Raw genomic sequence first — 20,773 nt, forward strand, 5'->3', positions numbered from 1 at the left:
ATACTGTGTACACAGGGGTCAGTGCAGCAGTTTGCTGGCTCTCGTGAGCTCACCATCCCGATTAGGTTTGTGATGAGGACTGGCTAAATTGCACACTACAGTAAAAATGTTCTTAATATTACAACATACAAGACCATCAATTCTAATTAGCTGAATTCTAACCTGAATCATTCAGTCATTGAAAACATAATTAATCTGGGGCACAATATTTCCTGTAACTGTTGAGAAACAAATTTTTGAATCAGGAAATAAAGACGTTAAGATTAATTTGTAGTAGCAAAATAGCAGGGAAGCTTTGACAACTTTTCTAGGAGATGATTGCAAAGCTATCAATAAGTTAATAGCTGTTTAGATACTTGTAGTTTTTTTTTTTTTTTTTTAAATAAGCAGGTTTTTTTTTTTTTTTTGATAATTAATGCTTTAGGTCAGCTGAGGTAGTTCAAATTCAAAATTTGAACAAAACGTGTTATAAAGACTACCTTGTGTGTTTGTTTGTTCCAGGTTTGAGGCCTCTTTCTTTTTTTTTTCTTCTTCTTCTTCTTCTTCTTCTTCTTCTTCTTCTTCTTCTTCATGGACTGTAGATATTTTCATCGCCGCTCCCCTGCTGAAAGCAATCAATCAGCATCTTGTCTTAGGCTTCAGTGACGCAGGTAAAGGAACTGAGCAGGTCAACACTAGGGAATATTTCAGGCTTGATTTATGAAGAGGCAGCATCATGTTGAATGAGCATGTGCCCAGACTGAGGCTGCTGTCAAGGTTCCTGATGTCCTCGCTGAGTGTACTCTGAGTGTACTCATTCCACTTGGACAAGAACGGGTGAATACAAGGAAATATTTAGTCAGGGAATTGTTTGTGAGGAAGTATGGAAGTGTAGCCAAGTATTATGTTTTATGAAAAATAAATTATATCTTAATTGACCCTCATAGTTCATTACCAACTTTGGAAATTACAGTTAAGATAATCTAGACATTTTTAAGAAGCAGTGGCTAGATGCTCCAACAAATATTTCATTAAGTCACTTGGTGCTCAGCCTTTCTGTCAAAATGTCCTTATAGTGGAATTAAACCTTACAGTATCTGTGTATTGTTTTGGCAGGTTCAAAGCAGCCTGTAGCCTGAAAAGGACAGCTGTGGGAAGCGTTGTGCACCTGTGACTTGGCACAAACCAAATAGCCATGGTTTAACATTTGTTAGTCATCCTGCAAAAGGCAGAATACCTAGCAATAGTGGACGCATTTTAGCCATCTGAATTATGGAACAGCAAACAGAATCTAATGTCACATTAGAACTAGAGCACATAAGAACACTTCTTGGGGGGGGAAACCCTCTATCTTGAGCTCTCTTTATTTACTTCCAAAAGAAATCAGCAGAGACAGATTTACCACAATATGACAGAACAGTTGTAATGTTGTTTTTTTCCCCTTAATCACAGAAAATGTGCTTATTATAGCAGAAAATATAAAAATATCTTGAACATGATTTCAGCATGATTTACTGTGTTCAGACAGAATGTGAGGGGGCTTTACAAGTATGAATAGATACAAAGTGGAATAGAAAGACACGATTAGACACAAATTTGCAGGGGGCAGTGCGACTCGACGCAATAACGTTTCCAGTTTGTAAATGGTTCAACTTAAGCTAAAAATAAAACCATACTTATCCTGAGGGTTTCATAAACATCCAGAAACAAGAGATAAAAGAAGGGAAATAACAAAAAGAAGTGAAGTTTCTGGAGAGTTCTTAGATCAGTCGGAGGCTGAGCTGAACAGAAACACACAGATACACTCCTTGACGTGTCTCTTTCTTGCTAGCTTACAGCTAAAATCTATACATTCGGTTGCCTGAGACATATTAACATGGACGTTGCACATTGTTGTTGTTTTACTTTCCATCTGAATACTCCTCAATGGTTAACTAGGTTTTGGTTTTGGATGATAAATCAAAGCACTGAATTTATTTATTTTAGATCAAGTGATGGTGCTAAATGAGATCTTAAGGTATCCCCAAAGATACGGGTGCTAGAAGAAAAGTCAGAGGATCACCAAAGTCATTAGGATTCATCATGGTTATTAGTGCCAACATTTCCTGGCCATCTATCAAGTAGTTGTCATTTTGAATGGTAATACAGTAGTTACATAAGATAAAACAGTTGAAATGTCTGGGCAGTGGTGGACCATGATGTCAGTACCAGGGAGTGCTATAGTTATACATGACTCTGATCACTCGAGTAATTATAGGGCCACACTTGAACCTCAGCACATACACCACTGAAACGTATCCTCTTTAATAATATACGTAAGACCTTACATAAGGTGTGTATACTGTATCTCCAACTCTGTGTGTAAGCCACATACAGTAAAGCAGTTAATAATTTACAAATGTTATGTAACTGTTTTGCATATTTTTAATCCTTCACTGGCTTACAAAACATGTTGTAGAAGAGATCGCAGTGTTTAGTGGAAGGTTCTTCACCTACGTGTGGGCGGACACATAGACTTCATTATTTTATTATTCACTAATTAAAAAGTAGACATACTTTGTATATAATTTAAATGCAGTTGATTACAAGCCTTTAATTAGCATGCCAGAGATTTCAGTTTTATAAAGTAGCTAGCTATTACAAGAGTTTGATTATGTGACTTCAAGGAAAAGAAACAACAGACTTTGAATTGTTGCTTGTGTATAAAATGATTTATGAAAAATAATTATGAGGCAGAAAACTTTTTTTCTTTTTGAATGTTTTTTCAGTCTCCTTATTTTTACCTTTTCTCACTGATGGCCATTATCTGGGCAGGGTTGAGAACACTGCTTCATGATATGCAGTCACAATACTTAACATAAAGGTCCTGCTCAGTCTGAAGCTTAACTCTAGCAAAACTCACTGCTCTCAACCATATTGTGCAGTTAGTATGCTGGCTGGTGCTCATGACACCACAAGAATGTGACTTGTTTGCAGTTTCACAGAGAAGGTGCCCTTAGTAGGCCAGCTCACATTTTTTCTACTTCCTGAGACTAATAAAACTGGGAATTCAGCAGTTGTTTTATGCAGCCATTACTTGTGTAACCTTCATTGGAAAACCCATGGCTTCACTAAGAGACACTGTCCACCAGTCATTGGACCTGTGTCCCCAGATCATTCCCTGTAAGTGAATAATAGTTAACAGCTAGCTAACAATGCTGTGTATTTCAAAATGTATAGTATGAATAGTGGCAGTGCTGACTATTGATTTAAATCTACATCCTTACTTTCATCCTTCTTACCATATTAAGATATATATACTAGGCATCTAATTTCTTTTTTTTTCTATCACTGAAAATGTCATGTAACATACTTATTACTTTGCAGTATTTGTAATTATTCAGATTTAAGTAATTATTACAATATAACACTGTCATGTTAGGTAATATTTAAAAAATACTAAATGGTAAGGAGAGGAGGATTTTTGGGAATCTGATTCTTGGTGTCACAGTTCAATTCAAACTTGTATGTAGTATGATTCTATAATCAGTATGTATATAAGGTGTGTGTGTGTGTGTGTGTGTATATAAGTATTTATGTGGGTGCTACTGAGGAGAACAGAATTGCACAGTTGATTGGAGAGAATAACAGACTCCTGTAGCTTTTTCAACAAATTAATCACTGTGCAGGATCGTTAATAACAACAGCAAAGCAAAGGAAGGCCCTGGGAGTGTGGGTGAGATGCTCCCTTGCCATTTTGTCTTCAGTGGGTTTTGAAATAAAGGACTTGCCAATTTGTCTTCTTACTTTGAATACCCTTAGTTAATTTTGACAAAGATGAAGCCTTTGTTACGTACAGTACATAAAAGGCAAAGTTTCAGATTTAGTAAAATATCCAAGAACGGAAGGATTTTCATATTATTTTATCAATATTCATATTGATAATCTGTCTTCATTATCTTGTATTGAACTGACTAAAGTTTATATCTACAGGTGAGTAACAAAATGCTGAATAAATGGGTGAAGACATATCTATCCTGACGGGAGTGGTCTCTTTCCAGGATGAAAGTGTCCCCATCCAGGGCACCAGGGGTCACTGAATGATTTGATTAGTATGAAAATGGTGTGAAGCATATGCTATGACCTTTGCAGTGACTAGATCTCAACTTGGTTGAACACCTATGGGAGATTTTGGACTGACCTTTAGACAGCGCTCTGCACCACCATCTCCAAAACACCAAATGAGGGAATATATTTCAGAATGGTGTTCTTTCCTCCAGTAGAGTTCAGAGACTTGTAGAATCAATGCAAAGGTGTTCTGGAGGAACATGGTGGCCAACATTTACTAAAATATTTCATGTTGGGTTTTCCTTTAATTTGTTATTGTACCCTTCTCTGTGTGCACCAGTGCTATTCAAAAATGTGCCCTTTGTTATGCAATAGGAGGGACAGAGAGTTAGTGGTGGTTTGTGTAATGAGTGGTGATTTCGCTCTGGCTTACTCATGAAGGCATACACTAAAACCACCAAGCCATCTCCTCCAGATGGAGGTTCATGTGTTGAGAGCAGTGACTCAATCTATGTTCACAGGTTGTTAGCTGCTTTAAAGATGGGTGAGACATCAGTTTTAATCAAGCATTTGAAAATGCATTGCCTACATGTAAGAGCAGAGACTTACTTTGTTTTTGCAGGAAGACCATCGGCTCACCATAGCCAGCCAGTGCTAGCGTAATGTTACTGCAAGGGTTAAGACTAATCCAGGCAGTGTTGCTTACTAAAGCTGTTAGAGCCATTGACTCAATAGGGAAGTATTAGTGAAAAATGTATATTTTGGTGTATGTAATTTTCTAAGCACAGGTAGTTTTATAGTTTTATTTTAAATTGCATATAAGGGCTTCTAATTGGTCAAAAACAAGCTGTCTTGCTTGTTAATAATTTAGTTGATGCTAAGAAGCCTAGAGAGGACAATTGTCTTTGTTCCTGTCGTGCTGATACTACTGTTTGTGTGTGTGTTTGAAGAAGTTTTTTTTCTTGCACTATGGAATTTTTTGTTGCACTGTATGCTTGGCCTCTATACATTAAATGGGCAAAGACATGGAGCCACATTAAGAAAGCTAATGGCTCTGGAGTTGTTTCATCTGATAACAGCTGTTACCTTTCAATGAGGGATACTTGTCATATTATTCTAAGCTAAAGAGAACCTTGCAAATTGACACAGTAGATGTGTTGCCCTGCTGTGGCACAACAGCTACAATGTAGTAACTGTGCAAATAGCATTACAGTATTATCCAAATTTTTTTAGTCCTCTCTTCCAAACATTTAATCTTGTCCATAATACAGTAAATACAGTTCATAGAATGGAGAGAACCATCTTCTTTGTACAAAGATTACAAATGTATTTATTTTTAATGATTGGCTAGATATAGGGAAAATGCTTATTTAACAGCAGGCAAGAAGAAAATGTGAAAACTGAATGAAGTGATATGATACTTAATACAGTAACATTAGCAGTTGTACTGTCAATCTTGAGCCATCAAGGCTCAAGTAGGATTTTCTAAGATGTGGCCCCAGAAAAAGTCTACTCAGATTTCTCAACACCCAGATATCCCTCACCAGAGGTCACGATGACTAGAGCAGGAGTTCCCTTTTTGTGAGTCCCATATTGAGGTCTTAAAACGTATTGCTTCAGCTTTTAAAAGTGATCAAAAATGCATGTTTATCTCACACTGATGACTTTGTACTGAGCGCTGGATAAGGATGATGTCAACTTGAGCTGCTTAGCTTTTACATTAGGTTTCTGATGTACAAAAATGGGATGCTTGTCATTTAGAAGTGAAAGACACTTTTGGTCATCTTTGTTTGAAGAAGAAGAACCTCAACTAGAGGCCTACTGTATGTTCATACTGTATCTGGGAACCCGACTGGGGGAGAGGGCTGCAGAAGACCTTTTTGCTCCTAAAGTATAGATGCTGACTCCTGTTGCTTTCTTCTGCCATCATCTTTGTTCGCACAGTGTTAAAAGGTCACATGAAAAATGTATGAATATGGCCAGAGGATCTCGGTAATCACGAGGAAGTGACTGAGGACACAGAGTCTTGCCCTGTCAAAGAAAAGGAAAGATCTCTATAGGCTAGCTAAGGCCAGCTTCCACAGAAATCCCCTATTCTCTTTTAAAAGGTTAACTGGAATGCTTCTCAGGCCATTGTGGTTTTCCATTTAATCATATATCTCACATGGTATCTCCAAGAAATTACTTTAACTTACCACATGGTGAGTGTGTGTTGTTTCTCTACATTAAATGTGTGACACTGTAAACATAAAATATGGAAAATGGTCAGTATTTCCCTTAAGTTGAAGAGGGGACTTTACTAACCATCCCCATTCAGTAGCAGCTGTGGCCTAAAGGTCTGAGAAAGTTAAAGCACTACTTGCCGCTTCCTCATTACTTTAGTCGCGGCACAGATTAAGGTATCTTTGAGCACAGCTCTTAACCCCAAACTGCTCCAGTGGAGCTCAGACTGTGAATGAAACAGCCAGGTAATTTTCAGGTGTGAATGTGTTGCTAGCTCTGACTGTGGTTCAGTGGGTAGAGCAGTCATCTCCCAAACAGAGGGTTCGTCGGTTCGAATCTCGATGCCTGCAGTCCACATGTCGAAGTGTCCTTGGGCAAGATACTGAACCCTCAAATTGCCCCCGATGGCACCCCAGATGGCTGCCTCGGTTCTGTACCAGAAACAAATTCCTTGTGTGTAACATACTTGGTCAAATAAAGGTGATTATTGTGATTATTATTAATTTTCTATTAGGAAAAAAGCAGCATTAATTTTCTCCTGAAACTCCATTTAGAGTATGTCACACAGAACACAATGACATTACGGCCAAACTCATATCTGTGTTTTTCTGTGCATTTCATAGCGGTAAAATACATTAACTTGCATAAAAGGTTAAAGGAGAAAAAGTAAATAAAATAGAATAATAATGATAATAAAAACCTAAACATGAAGTATCTGTAGAAACATAAGGTGCAGAGGACTTACTTTTTCTTTGAAGAACTCCTGAAGTAGACTTATTTTATGCACGTAGTTATTATTCATAAGTTTATCACACTGTCATCTATATCAATACATAGAAAAGATTTAGAGAATGTGCACTTATGGATATTCAATTTAACCCAATAAAATATGTAAATTAATATGGAGTTGTATTTTCTGTTTATTTTTGTCAAATTTTACTTGATAAATTGCAGTCGCTATAATTTTCCACTTTACATTATTAAAAAAAAAAAGGTTTCATTTTTCATTTTTTGAAAAGACCCAAGGTGGTAAGAATATGTCATGTAACCACTTTTCCCTGTGTTTTTGATATGTCAGAGAACCACACTTAGTCCAGTAGTCTTTCTCCTTTACATTATGACTTGCCTCTTGGATGTAAAAATGTCTATTCTTTGCTATGCTGCACATTAATCTATTAGTCTGAGTCAAGAGTTGATTTGATGAACTGTGCACTGTCTACAGAATTAAGTGTTACTTTTAATGTAGAAAACAAAGAAACAAAAATCTGAATGAAGAGCATTTACCAAGATAACCTTTGCTAGAAAATTTCTTTTTATAGTTGGATCAGGGCACATCTTCCACATTTATACATATCTGCAGTTACACTTTAAACAGTTTCCTGTTCTCTGTCATCGTCTGCCATTACATATCTTACTGAAGCAGTTGATAAGCTGTACAGTTAAGCGTTTACGATTTTGAAATCCACTCCTTGGACCCAGAATAGGTGTAGCTCTATCCCATTCAAAATCCTTGACTTACTATTATAGCTGTCTTCATGATTTGTGATTCAGTTTCATGCATTACCTTGTTGTTCTGACTTTGTGAAGGGAATGTTGTCAGTGAGATGAATGACAATGAAATTTTGCTGTACTTTGAAAACACCAGATCTCAGCAAAATGACTAAGCTTTTCTTTTTCAGTTTCATCAAGGTAAGGCTGGCGTTTTTGCAGCAGTTGTATCATTGATACACACATTTTTTTTTTATTCTTATTGTGCTGTTTCATGCATTGATACACACATTTTTTTTTATTCTTATTGTGCTGTTTCGTTCTCTAATCCTTTCACCAGCAATCGTGTGAAACCATTGCTTGGCCGATTCAGTGAGCTTGAGGTGCTGCTGTCTGACATGAACATTAAGCCAAGCAGCATTGATGCTGTTCTGCTGGATGCTGGATGTTCCTCCATGCAGATGGATCAGGCAGAAAGAGGCTTCTCTCTCAGTAAGGATGGGCCCTTGGATATGAGAATGGATGGAGAGAGGTAAGAGATTAGCAGCAAACAGTAGGTCTGCAAGACTGATGGATCTCATTTGATTAACGCTTAATTTGCAAAGCTCAACATAAAAAACAAATACTTCATATAACTAATAATCTTTGACTTTACATCGATATGTCAGTATGGTACTGTCAAGTGCCACTGATTTAAAAACAGTGAATAGTCCAAATGTGCCAAGGCAGCATGGGCTCAACGACTTCACTTTTCTTTTATTTTCACCTCAAATTGAACAAGTGGAAACTGGAAAAAAAACTCTATGTGTATGTTAAAGTTACAGTATGTAACTTAAGGCAGCACTAGCATGAAACTATAAATCAGTCTACTCTGCTCCGCTCAGCACTGTGCGCTCCTATGATCTGCTAGGCTCCACCCCGGATTAAATCAGCCTGACCCAACACTTCAAAACCAGGTGGTGTCCCAGCTCCTACCAACATTCAGACTTGGTTTCTCCTAACCAGTAAGGTGATTTTTACCTAAACCTAACCATGACCACAATCTGTTCAACCACCTTTCTAGCCATACCTTAACCACTGTGGCCACAGATCCAAAAAAAAAAAACTTGTCCTTTGGTAGAAAGAAAGAAAAAGTCACTTTTGGCTTTTCCCGTTTAGGGGTCGCCACAGCGAATTGTCACACTGACGACTCACGTGTTGACATTTGGCACGTGTTTTATGCTGGATGCCCTTCCTGACGCAACCCTGATTCGAACCTGGGCCGCAGCGGCGAGAGCGCTGCACCCTAACCAATAGCCTACCACGGACGGCAGTCCTATAATTCTGTTGCTAATGGTCCTACTGGCTTGGAAAACAAAATTTCTAAGAAGATATAGAATTAATATTTGAATTGTGGCAATGTAGATGCATGACTACAAAAAATAAAGGTAGCATCACTTAAATGTTTTTTTTTTTCATAAAAATGAAACTTTACACTGCAAACCACATTTTTATCATGAACTGTGGAATTTAGAGTAAAACTATTGTTTCAGAATTTAGATTTTGTCCATTTAAAGCATGTTTTTGTCATAAAGTACAGTATAAATATTAAAAGGTAAAATAAATGTTGAAGCAAAGACGAAGCCCTCATTTCTATTACTGGAAAAACTATTGATTATTCAGAAGAGAGCACTGACAAGTTTGTTTTTCATTTGTAACACATCCTGCTCAGGACATGCGTATCTTTGTCATAGTTCTTTAATAACCGAATCTAGAACCCCAGTGCAGGCATATTAAGCAGAGTCATGCATATTAACCAAGCCTAAATGTGTGTGCATTTGTACATATAGGATATCCATATACATGTATTGCAGTTTAATGCTTCTTGAATGCTTTCAGAAATACATATGAATCACTTTACAATGTCTGCACAATGAGCTAAAATATCCTCATTATATGCTGTTGCATAACCTGCATATCTCTTTTCATTCACTCACAATCATACTATTCAGAAATGCCAGCCATAAAGCTTTTCAGCTGTATCTCACAGTTGTAAGGATTTGCCACTGTCAGCAAGGACATGACGTCAAGCAGCTTAATTGGGCTTCTCTTTGTGCGTAGGTACCCCGACATGCCCTGCGCTGCTGACGTTGTGAATACCTTAGATCAACAAGCTCTTGCATCCATCCTCACTGCATATGGGGAAGAAAGACACGCCAGGAAAATAGCTTCAGCCATTGTGGATACACGTCGTGTCAACCCCATCACCCGGACACAGCAGCTGGCCAGCATAGTGGCAGGTAGCTAGACCACTATCCTTAATTCCCCACAGCATTCTGGAGGCTGCAAGGGAAAATAAAACAATAGAGTTATTAAGGCTGTCTCCCAGTGAGACATATTCGTCTCAGAAAATTACGAGGACTGCGATCTCAGTCATCATCCTCTCTCCTGTCTCTGTTTCTGATGCTTTTCTTCCACACCTTCCTTTGAGAGAGGAGAAAATGAGACAAAAACAGCTTAGAGGAGTCTGGAACAGAATGTGGCTAATGCCTTGAAAACAAACACTATCTTATGTACAGTTGCCCTTCTCTCTCCCTCCCTCCACATTGCTTTATTTTTATTTTTCCACTCTTTTCCCACATTTGTCTGCTCACAAATATGTGCACACACCTGACACAAATGCAAACACCCACATATGCTCACACACGACATACTTGTGCATAAAGCCAGTATTGCATTGTTTGTCTTCACTGAATGTGTCTCTTAGCCGTATGCCTCCAGATTTGAGCTGTTCAACAAGTGAGATGTCATTTCAGTAGTTCTTGCACAGAGCAGAATGTGCGTCAGTGCCACTCTGGGAGAACAGGTGTGAGTAAGAGCAGCTGTTTGATCTTTTTTGACGAGCAAAGTGAGTTGCCATCTATGTTTATTTGGAACAATTCAAGAGGACTTCATTTAAGGAATATCCGGATGGGGCTCTGGGACCAATTGTGACACTTCACAAAAGATTGTAGTCACGATAACTTGTCAGTTCACAGAATATTGTAAAATTCGTATAGACTTTAGCTAAAATGTTTCATAAATGTTTTCAATTTGACGATGCAGAATATTGATAAAGATTTCATAAGTTAATATCGGCCAATAGCTGATGTGTAGGTTTGCATATACTGTACATGTCGTGCACATACTCAGTTCTGATTTGTGTGACTTTTGTATGTGGTCTTAAGGTACGGTTACACCAGCCTTTACAGAGAATTATCAGGCAACATCATGACAGGAATCAATAGAATAAATAATTATTTTTAATTAACTATTGTTGGCTGGTGAACAGCCAACCTAGCTAACTTGCTAACTGATAGCTGACCTGCTTGGTGGGTTATTGTGGCCACCTAACACTAGCGTGTCCCAGTTGGACAGCATGTTACCACTTTGGTCAATTACTACAGCAGCTAACCCTCCAAGCAGTTATCCTGCTACGTTACCAAACTTCTGGCACCCCCTGTTTTGTGAGTACTTGTGACTAGATTAAACTGTGCAACTTTCAGGTGTGACAAAGCTCTTACATTTGATAAAACTATGGCTTGATGTAATGCCATTTTATTCTCAACAGCCCAACAGTGTTTTTATTCATTTGTGGCTGAAATTTAAAGTTTCAAGGTTGCAAATACATAATCTAATCTGCTCTTCTACCTCAGAGTCATATCGATGTTTTCGTGTTTTATTCTCTTGTTATGAACAAACTCCTGCATTTTGTTCTGCCAGTAACACAAAACATTCAAACATCGCTGTTGTCCAAATGGTTTACTGGGGAATGTAGTTGTCTTGCCTTTGTTGATGCATACAAACATCAAATCTAGCAACTTAATTTGAGACTCCAAGGTAGAATACAGCAAGAGCTTTGTAACATTGTCTCTGTACTTTGCCTGGTGTAATATATTCACAAAGTTGTGGTTGTTTTTAACTACCTGAATTCTCCTTTATGTAAACATCTTAATTTCTTCTTTTCTCCACGGATCTTTCTGTTGGACCTTTGAAAGATGAATTGGTGAGACAGCACATGGCTTGGTGCGGTCAGACCAGGGCTGTGCAGGCATGGTATTGATTGCAGTGAGTCACACCTTGGGCTGTTTAGTGCAGAAGGAGAGAAATGCAGCATCACTCACTTCTTTATTTATTGTAGTATCTTTTTAGGTCTAAGTAAGTGCCTAATTGTTCTTTTGTTTTCTGTGTGGTCATGTTTATGAGTTGGTCAAGCTAGTCTACACAGACTCTTCACATATGTTAATATAAAGCTAGTTTCAATCAATTCAGTTCACACACATATTGACCATTGTGTGCTTAAGTTTAGATGCATTCTGCACCCTGCTTGTTATTTTCCAAACCGATGCACAAGCCTGTGAGTGCAGTTTTCCTGCCATTCTCTGCATGTCTGCAGTTAATACTACCTGTCTTCTTATTGCACATGCATTTTGATTGGGGGTATGAAAAGTTTTGTATGGAAAATTCCCCATCTCTTAAAGGCAGGTGCAAATAAACACTAATATTTTGGCACTTTTTTGGATGTTTTCTGCTCAGTAAGACTTAACTTGAACTTGGCTTTCAGTGAAGTGAGAGATCATCAGTGGCATTTGGCCGCATTTACCTCAGTTACACATCAGCCATTTCAACACCATCTCCACTCTCCATCTGCCCCTCAGAGTTTTTCATGGATCTTCCACTCAGTCCTGCTGTAGCTCTCTCCACTGGTTGCAGGGGCTTGTATACACACTGATCAGCTATACCATTCAAATTGAATACCATTGATTATCTTGTTACCGTGTCAACTGTCAAGAGGTGGGATATGCATTGTTAGTCATCAAGTCAAGTCAGTTCTTGAAGTTGATGTGATGTAAGCAGGAAAAATGGGCTCGCGTAAGAACTGCTGCAACTTTGACAAGGGCCAGATTTTGATGGCTAGACAACTGGGTTAGTGCACATGATAATGCATGTGGTGAGTGAAGGTCTAAGCCCGTCTGGTTCAATCAGCTCAAAAACCTAATGCTGGCTATGATAAAAAGGTATCAAAACCCACAGTGCATCACAGCTTGCTACATAGCTGCAGACCAGTCATGCTGCCCGTGATGACCCCTGTCCACTCCTGAAGGTGTCTGCTTTGTCTGATCATTCTCAGTCAACCAGCCATTACAATCTCTTTTGTTATTTTCACACCACTGATATTGTTCAGTTTTGGTTCAAACTGTTTTAGAGAGGTGCTGAGTCAGCTGTGATCATTTTCGTGCTTGTGTTGCAGTCGAATTGCATTGTAATGTCCACTGACTTATTATTGCAGCCTAAAGATAACCACAGTCTATTCATCTAGCTTCCAAAGGCTTTTTTTGTTCATTTTTGTGCTGTTTGATTTTACCCCTTTTGTATGCAAATAAAATGATATTAAACATACACTCACTGGCCACTTTATTAGGTACACCTGTACAGTTGTATGCAGTTCATTGCAACTCTTCTGCCTTTACATCTGTTTATGGAGCTCAAAATGTTTGTTTTTTGTGAAATTGTCATAAATGTATAAATTATGTTTATTATTAAGGTCATAGTTAAAAATTGGTGTCTTACTGGACTACATTATATTCAGAGGTGTTCCTAATATTCTGACCCCCTCATTTATGTAGCTGTGGACGACAAAAATATAGAGACAATTTCATGTTGCTTAAGAATGTAGTACTTATCCAGTCTTTACAAGATCCACTCAGTCTGACAATTTCTTTTCTCCAGGATCGTTTCCTGCCGCTGTTGTCTATTCACGTAGAGACAGACTCCATCGACGTGCACATGTGGCCACCAAGACTTTCCAAGCTCTGCGTATCTTTGTGAATGATGAGCTGAAAGAGCTACACGCAGGCCTGTGTGCTGCCCAGGCAGTGCTGAGATCTGGCGGACGTCTCTGCGTAATCACCTTCCATTCATTGGAAGACCGACTGGTCAAACATTTCCTCCAAGGCAAGGATCTGTCTAATCTAGATCAGTACCACTTCAGCCCGAGGAAGCAAGGCACCAGGAAGGAAAAACTGGCAGGTGAAAAAAATGATGGAAGTGTTTATTGGCTTCCTCTACAAAGAAAAGTAGTCACACCAGAAACAGATGATGTAAAAGAGAATCCTCGAGGGCGTTCGGCTAAACTCAGGGCAGTTGTCAGACAATAAATATGCAGGGTTACGTTTTTATTCACTTTTTTAAAGTAAAGTTGTACTCAGATTTTTACAGTTTCTAACTTAAGCCCACCAAAGAGGAGATCTAGAGTTTTATCCAGGTTGAGGTACCCCTGTCTTGCACTGAATAAAACTGGCTGTAATGCTGGTGGGAAGCCTGTGAGGGTTGGTGTTGATTGGTGGCCTCGGGCAAGAGAGAAATGACCAACCCACAGAATATGTCTGCTGGTCAAAGCTTAGATTTTATTCTTCATTGGCAAGAATAACTAGTGTCATGAATGTAGAATATGCCTGCTGTCCTGCCCAGGATGACAGTGGAGTTTACAATGAAAGACTGTTGTGTATAAAAAATGGGATTTTCCAAATTTGGATAAAGCAGGAAACAAACGTAAGAAATGATATACAGTCACAACAGTCCGCAGTTTCCTGGCTTTTGGCATAAATTAATGATCGTGATCGTGAATCATGCCATTACTTTATCTTTCTACAGTATGTAACAAAATAAACTGTATAATCCATGGTCTTCATTCAGTGAATCGACCTGGTTCAAGAGTTACCCAGGCCCTCTGTGTAACTTTTTGCTCATATAATCAAGCATTTTTTCATAGTTTGATACCTGAATTCAGCTCCATTCACTGAATAACGATTGTGAGATGCAGCTCTGAGAGCTATTAAGTGAACCTATGATCTTAGATTGTTTTGCTTCATACACTTTTCCCAAAGGTCAAGAATGGACAGTTTAAGTTATGAATTAAATAAGAACAGTACTAATTAGAAGAAGCTGATTTATTATAATAACACAGTTTACTGAAATAGCAGCAGGCAGCAGTCGGTCTTCCTCTCACTGCTGTAGCAGTGACAAACCTGTCCAAACCCAACTGTAATCACTAGATTTAATACACAGAATTTTATGAAAGCTGGTTAAAGTTTATGGTGTTGCATTAAAAATACAACTGTGGCAAAAGCGTTTTGCTCCCAAATAAAAGTCCCATCTCTGACTGTTTTTATATATGTTGCCTCTGTGTTATTTGACTTTTGGAGGGGTGAAAAGTAACCAGGTACATTTTGTGCTGCTTCGTACTTTGACTTCACTACATTTTAGAGGCAAATATTGTACTTTTTACTCCACTATGTTTATCTGATGACTTTAGTTACAGTATTTTTCAGAATCAGATTGTCTATACCAAATACAATAAAGTCATTTAACTTTATTGATACATGGACATTCACAAAATACACAGCAGTATTTCAGATTATAAGCATGTGAGGTATTTAAAGTGAGCTCCACTTTTAACAGCTGCAGCATTAAAGTGATGTCCACAATAATGCATCAATAATTATAATCCAGTAATATACATTAATGTGAAATGTGCTAGTCTTTTGTTTTTGGTGTTTTAAGTATATTGTGATGTCAATACTTTTGTGCTTACGATTTTAAATGTAGGAGTATTTTTATACTGTGATAGTCTTACTTTTACTAATGAAAACAGTGTGAGTACTTCTTCCACCACTGGTCTTTTGTATTATATAATATACAGAAAGTGACAGTTCACTTTATGATGTGAATCTGAGCTTTTTTTTCCACTTCAGCTTTACATTACAAACACATCTGATTTGATACAGCATTGTAATGACCCTGTATAGTCATGTGTTTAAAACATTTCAATGAGGAAAATGCCGTTTTACCAAATGTTGGACAACATTTTAAACTCATTTCTTCTTAGATTTTCTTGCGCTACTAATGTTTGAAAGGATATTAGGTGGTTACTGGCCCTAAATAACTAAGCATATAAAACAAACAAAAGCGCATTTTCTCGGTGATGTCTGTATTTTCCCTGAACCTCCCCTGATGAGTAACTCAAGTGAAACCTCTACTGTACCATATGAATCAGTAATGCCACTAGATACTGAATGACGGAAGTGTCAGAAGTGGTGCTGAATGAGCTGGGGGGGGGGGGGTTCTTGGGCATTCTCTCACCTTCTGTAAGCAGATGAGGTGTTTTGATCTTTACTATTTCACTTCGACTAATTGTAATTGCTTCATAAAGATTATTAACACTTTTTTCCTTCTGTCTCAGTTTAGTGCACTCTAAATATACCCTCCTTGTTACCTTGGAAACTAAATGGCGCAATAACATTTAACTGTGTCTAAAATTATATGCTGTTTTAATCTAATATGAAATTATGTCATATTGTGAGTTTATGCGTGCTCCTCTTTTGACATCAGTGGATGTCAGATAAAGAAAACAGGCGTTCCTATTGATGCAGTACATATGTCATGACATTTGATTTTATGGATACTTTTTTTCTGTTTTACTGGCATGAAATATTTTCCCAATCACATTATTTATCATGTAGCAGGAGGTGAACATGGGGAAGGAAATGTTACTCGCATCTTCACACTGATGCATGAAGACGTGAGCTTACCAGACCTAAGAATATAAACACATGGGAAAGATTTCCACTTTATTAACTGAACAAATTCTTTATATTTTTTATTTTGTTTTCTGAATGTTTTAACAATTTTTTATGGGGCATTACCAAAATTATACATGTACAGTGTTGTTCAAAATAATAGCTGTACAATGTGACTAACCAGAATAATCTAGGTTTTTAGTATATTTTTTATTTGTTCCATCCCCACTGGTTACTGTTGATCGGACTGTCAAGCTTTCCATTCTCACATGGCATGTAAGCAGTTGACAGTAACTTATCACTCAGTATACTTCATTTCAGACAAAGCTAGAAAAGGCTTTTCATTTCTAGCCGGTAGTCATTATAGGGCTGTCGCGATAACTGCGATATTACAATACAGTGCTACTGACAAGCCAACTGCAAGAGATGGGAAGCAACCGCAATGACCGCTATGCAAGAAGTCCTTTGCACAAGCAGTGCCACATGCATCAAAAAAAGAAAGACCCTAGGAGACCCGATGAGGTCTCAGATTACCTCTGCATCTTTACCTAAGAGAACTCAACCAATAAGCCAAACGTGTGTGTGCTACCTACACGAGGAACCCCTAGACTCAAATGGTCTGTCTGGTGGCATCACAACCAGGATTCCTCTGCTCTCTAAAATTGCCCACAAATACATGAGTATTTGTGCAATGAGCACACCATCAGAGAGAACTTTTAGTGCCACTGGGAACATTGTATCCCCTCTCTGATCCTCTGAAACAGCATAGGGGCAGTTAGAAGACGTCTGTGTGAAGCTAATCTATTTTCAAGAATCCCCCGCAAAGTCCCTCTGTTAAAAAAAAGGCACGTGCAGAAGAGGTTACAATTTGCCAAAGAACACATCAACTGGCCTAAAGAGAAATGGAGGAACATTTTGTGGACTGATGAGAGTAAAATTGTTCTTTTTGGGTCCAAGGGCCACAGACAGTTTGTGAGACGCCCCCCAAACTCTGAATTCAAGCCACAGTACACAGTGAAGACAGTGAAGCATGGTGGTGCAAGCATCATGATATGGGCATGTTTCTCCTACTATGGTGTTGGGCCTATTTATCGCATACCAGGGATCATGGATCAGTTTGCATATGTCAAAATACTTGAAGAGGTCATGTTGCCTTATGCTGAAGAGGACATGCCCTTGAAATGGTTGTTTCAACAAGACAATGACCCCAAACACACTAGTAAACGAGCAAAGTCTTGGTTCCAAACCAACAAAATTAATGTTATGGAGTGGCCAGCCCAATCCCCGGACCTTAATCCAATCGAGAACTTGTGGGGTGATATCAAAAATGCTGTTTCTGAAGCAAAACCAAGAAATGTAAATGAATTGTGGAATGTTGTTAAAGAATCATGGAGTGGAATAACAGCTGAAAGGTGCCACAAGTTGGTTGACTCCATGCCACACAGATGTGAAGCAGTTATAACAAACTGTGGTCATACAACTAAATATTAGTTTAGTGATTCACAGGATTGCTAAATCCTAGAAACAAAAACGTTTGTACAACATAGTTTTGTGTTTGTACAGTCAACGGCAGACACTGCTATTTTTTTGAACACACCCCTTTCAACTAATTGCCCAATTTCACAGCCTTAAGAGCGTGCATATCATGAATGCTGGGTCTTGTTTGCTTTCTGAGAATCTACTGCACCTACTGGTAACTTGTTTGCCATGTAGCAATAAAAAATATACTAAAAACCTGGATTATTCTGGTTAGTCACATTGTACTGCTATTATTTTGAACAATACTGTATACCAGACTCATGTTGATGTGTTTTAATACAGGCTTATACTCGCTACACATACTATTTACACTGATGTCTATGTTTTAGATTTTATAAAAATCTATTGTAAATAATGTGTTAAGTAATTTCGTCATTTGTATTTATTTATTTAGCTTTGATTTAACCAGGGAAACCTCACTGAGATTACGAATCTCTTTTTCCAGAGTGATGTCCTCATAATTGTTAAATGTTAATTATAGTACTGTTTCAGTGAGTCAAACAGAGGACAAGTGTTTACAGTGCAGTGCGTGGGGTGTAGTCATGTGCTTTGTTTCAAAATCAATAGTACTGTACTCCAAGGTGAACGCCACTGATTTTGCAGATCAAAGTAAAGATCTTGGAATACTACTGAATATATGAAAATAAGTGCTAAAACACTTGTGGCTACAGAGGGAGTTGTGTGGAGTGTTGCTTTGGGTCCAAAGACTTCCAACCTGAAGGTTTAAAAAGAAAAATCTGGACATATGGAGTTAGGCTGCGTTTGATGTACATCAAACTTGAACAAGTATGATAGAACAACTGTTGAATTCAAAACTCTTAACTGGGACACTGACTTCAGCGGATGCTCTGACATCACTCAAAATGTTTATAGGAATTATTTATATTAGTGCTATATTAATAAATTACCTTTGAATTTGCTATTGTGAAAATTCTTAAATTGATGCAAATTATTATGACTCCTCCATTGTTGATCCTCCTCTGTTTTATTGGTGTATTTAAGCTCTGTTGAAAATACTCATATGCTGCCTGCCATGTGACTAGAAAACAGGTTTTTTGCAGTTTAATTTGCAGATTGCATATATTTATATACAATTTTCAGTATATACATATATTAAGTGTATTTTGAAGAAACATTTATTTAAATAGTGTCTCAGGTATACCTCTGAAAAGCATCATGTCCAATATTTTAAGACTTTGTTGAGACAAAGCTGTTTTATCTAATAACAAGAGACAGGCTCAATTGTAGCAGTGTAACCACCATCGGACTACTGTAGCAAAATGCACTCTGTAAAATTGTCTTGTAGATTATTTATGTAAAATTCAGCTTTGTCTGAAATTCTGTGTGTTCCCAGTATAGAAAATAACTATTTGTTGCTCGGTGCAGGAGAAGACGATCAGATGGGAACATCAGTGATTATAAATTATTGTTATCTATGACTGCAAATTCTCAATCTCCATGGAAACAGTAACCTCAGAATACAGTAAATATACTGTAAGACTGTGCTATTATTGTAGACTTGGATCAATCCATAAATTGGCTACTACGTAACTAATAGCTACTGTTGTTCACGTCTCTGAAGCTGCAAACAGATACACTGACACTCATCTGGACTGCTGCTGACATCTGTAGACACTGGATCAACATTTTCACTTGACACAGCAGCAAGCACACAAAACCAACGTTTATGTCACTGTTAGGCTTCTTTGTATTATTTTATTACACAACGAGGATGCCTTAATTTGCTTTTTAATTCTAGGTAGCTGCATTACACATGAGTAAAATCAAGTAGCCTTCACATTTTGTTACCCTGATCCTAAAACTGCTCCTATCCTGGATGATAAATGTTCCAAAAATCATGCCTCAGTGTCAGATTTTGTTGTTTTCATTTGATCAGTTTTCTGATTTGATTTTGTTTTTGTTTTTTTTATGGTTACATTTGATTTTTAGAGTAAAATTTTCTTCTTGCGGAAAAATACTGTTTGGCCACTATTGGAAAATTTTCAGTGTCTTCATATGAGGAAAAAAATGAAGCAATACCTACTAGAAGACTCTGGATCAAGGTGTTTTTTCTTAAATAAAGGTTTAACCACAGCAGTTTCAAAGTTGGTGGAGACGGTGCTAGTTGTAAGTGATAAATTAAAGGTTTGAACCTGCCGGCTGGCTGGGCCTTTCTGGAGTTTACATGTCCTCCCCATGCCTGCATGGGCTTTCTCTGGGTCCAGCTTCCTCCCGCAGTCCTAAGACGTGCAGATTTGGTTTAATCTGCACGTCTTAGGACAGCTTAAAATTGCCCACAGGTGTGAATGTGTGGTTTTTTTTTTGTTGTTGTTGTTGTCAGCCCTGTGATTGACTGGTGACCTGCCCAGGGCGCACCCCACCTCTTGCCCAGTGTCAGCTGGGATTGGCTCCAGCCCATTCCCAGTACTGTAAATCATATACAGTGGGTACGGAAAGTATTCAGACCCCCTTAAATTTTTCACTCTTTGTTATATTGCAGCCATATGCTAAAATCATTTAAGTTCATTTTTTTCCTCATTAATGTACACACAGCACCCCATATTGACAGAAAAACACAGAATTTTTGACATTATTGCAGATTTATTAAAAAAGAAAAACTGAAATATCACATGGTCATAAGTATTCAGACCCTTTGCTCAGTATTTAGTAGAAGCACCCTTTTGAGCTAATACAGCCATGAGTCTTTTTAGGAATGATGCAACAAGTTTTTCACACCTGCATTTGGGGATCCTCTGCCATTCCTCCTTGCAGATCCTCTCCAGTTCTGTCAGGTTGGATGGTAAACGTTGGTGGACAGCCATTTTCAGGTCTCTCCAGAGATGCTCAATTGGGTTTAAGTCAGGGCTCTGGCTGGACCATTCAAGAACAGTCACGGAGTT

General features: G+C 38.0%; 1 protein-coding gene across 3 annotated transcripts in view; it reads left to right on the forward strand.

The window, feature by feature from the left end:
• Positions 1-14,926, forward strand: part of mettl15 (methyltransferase 15, mitochondrial 12S rRNA N4-cytidine) — a 42,878-nt gene extending 27,952 nt beyond the window's left edge. For all 3 annotated transcript variants that reach the window (XM_020607032.1, XM_020607048.1, XM_020607040.1), the window contains exons 4-6: positions 8,078-8,269; positions 9,838-10,016; positions 13,486-14,926. In XM_020607032.1, the coding sequence (XP_020462688.1) occupies positions 8,078-8,269; positions 9,838-10,016; positions 13,486-13,913 (799 nt within the window). In that variant the 3' untranslated portion in view covers positions 13,914-14,926. The remainder of the gene's footprint in view (positions 1-8,077; positions 8,270-9,837; positions 10,017-13,485) is intronic.
• Positions 14,927-20,773: the final 5,847 nt, after the last annotated feature.

The sequence above is a fragment of the Monopterus albus genome, unplaced genomic scaffold (assembly GCF_001952655.1).
Source record: "Monopterus albus unplaced genomic scaffold, M_albus_1.0 scaffold4.1, whole genome shotgun sequence".
NCBI lineage: Eukaryota > Metazoa > Chordata > Actinopteri > Synbranchiformes > Synbranchidae > Monopterus > Monopterus albus.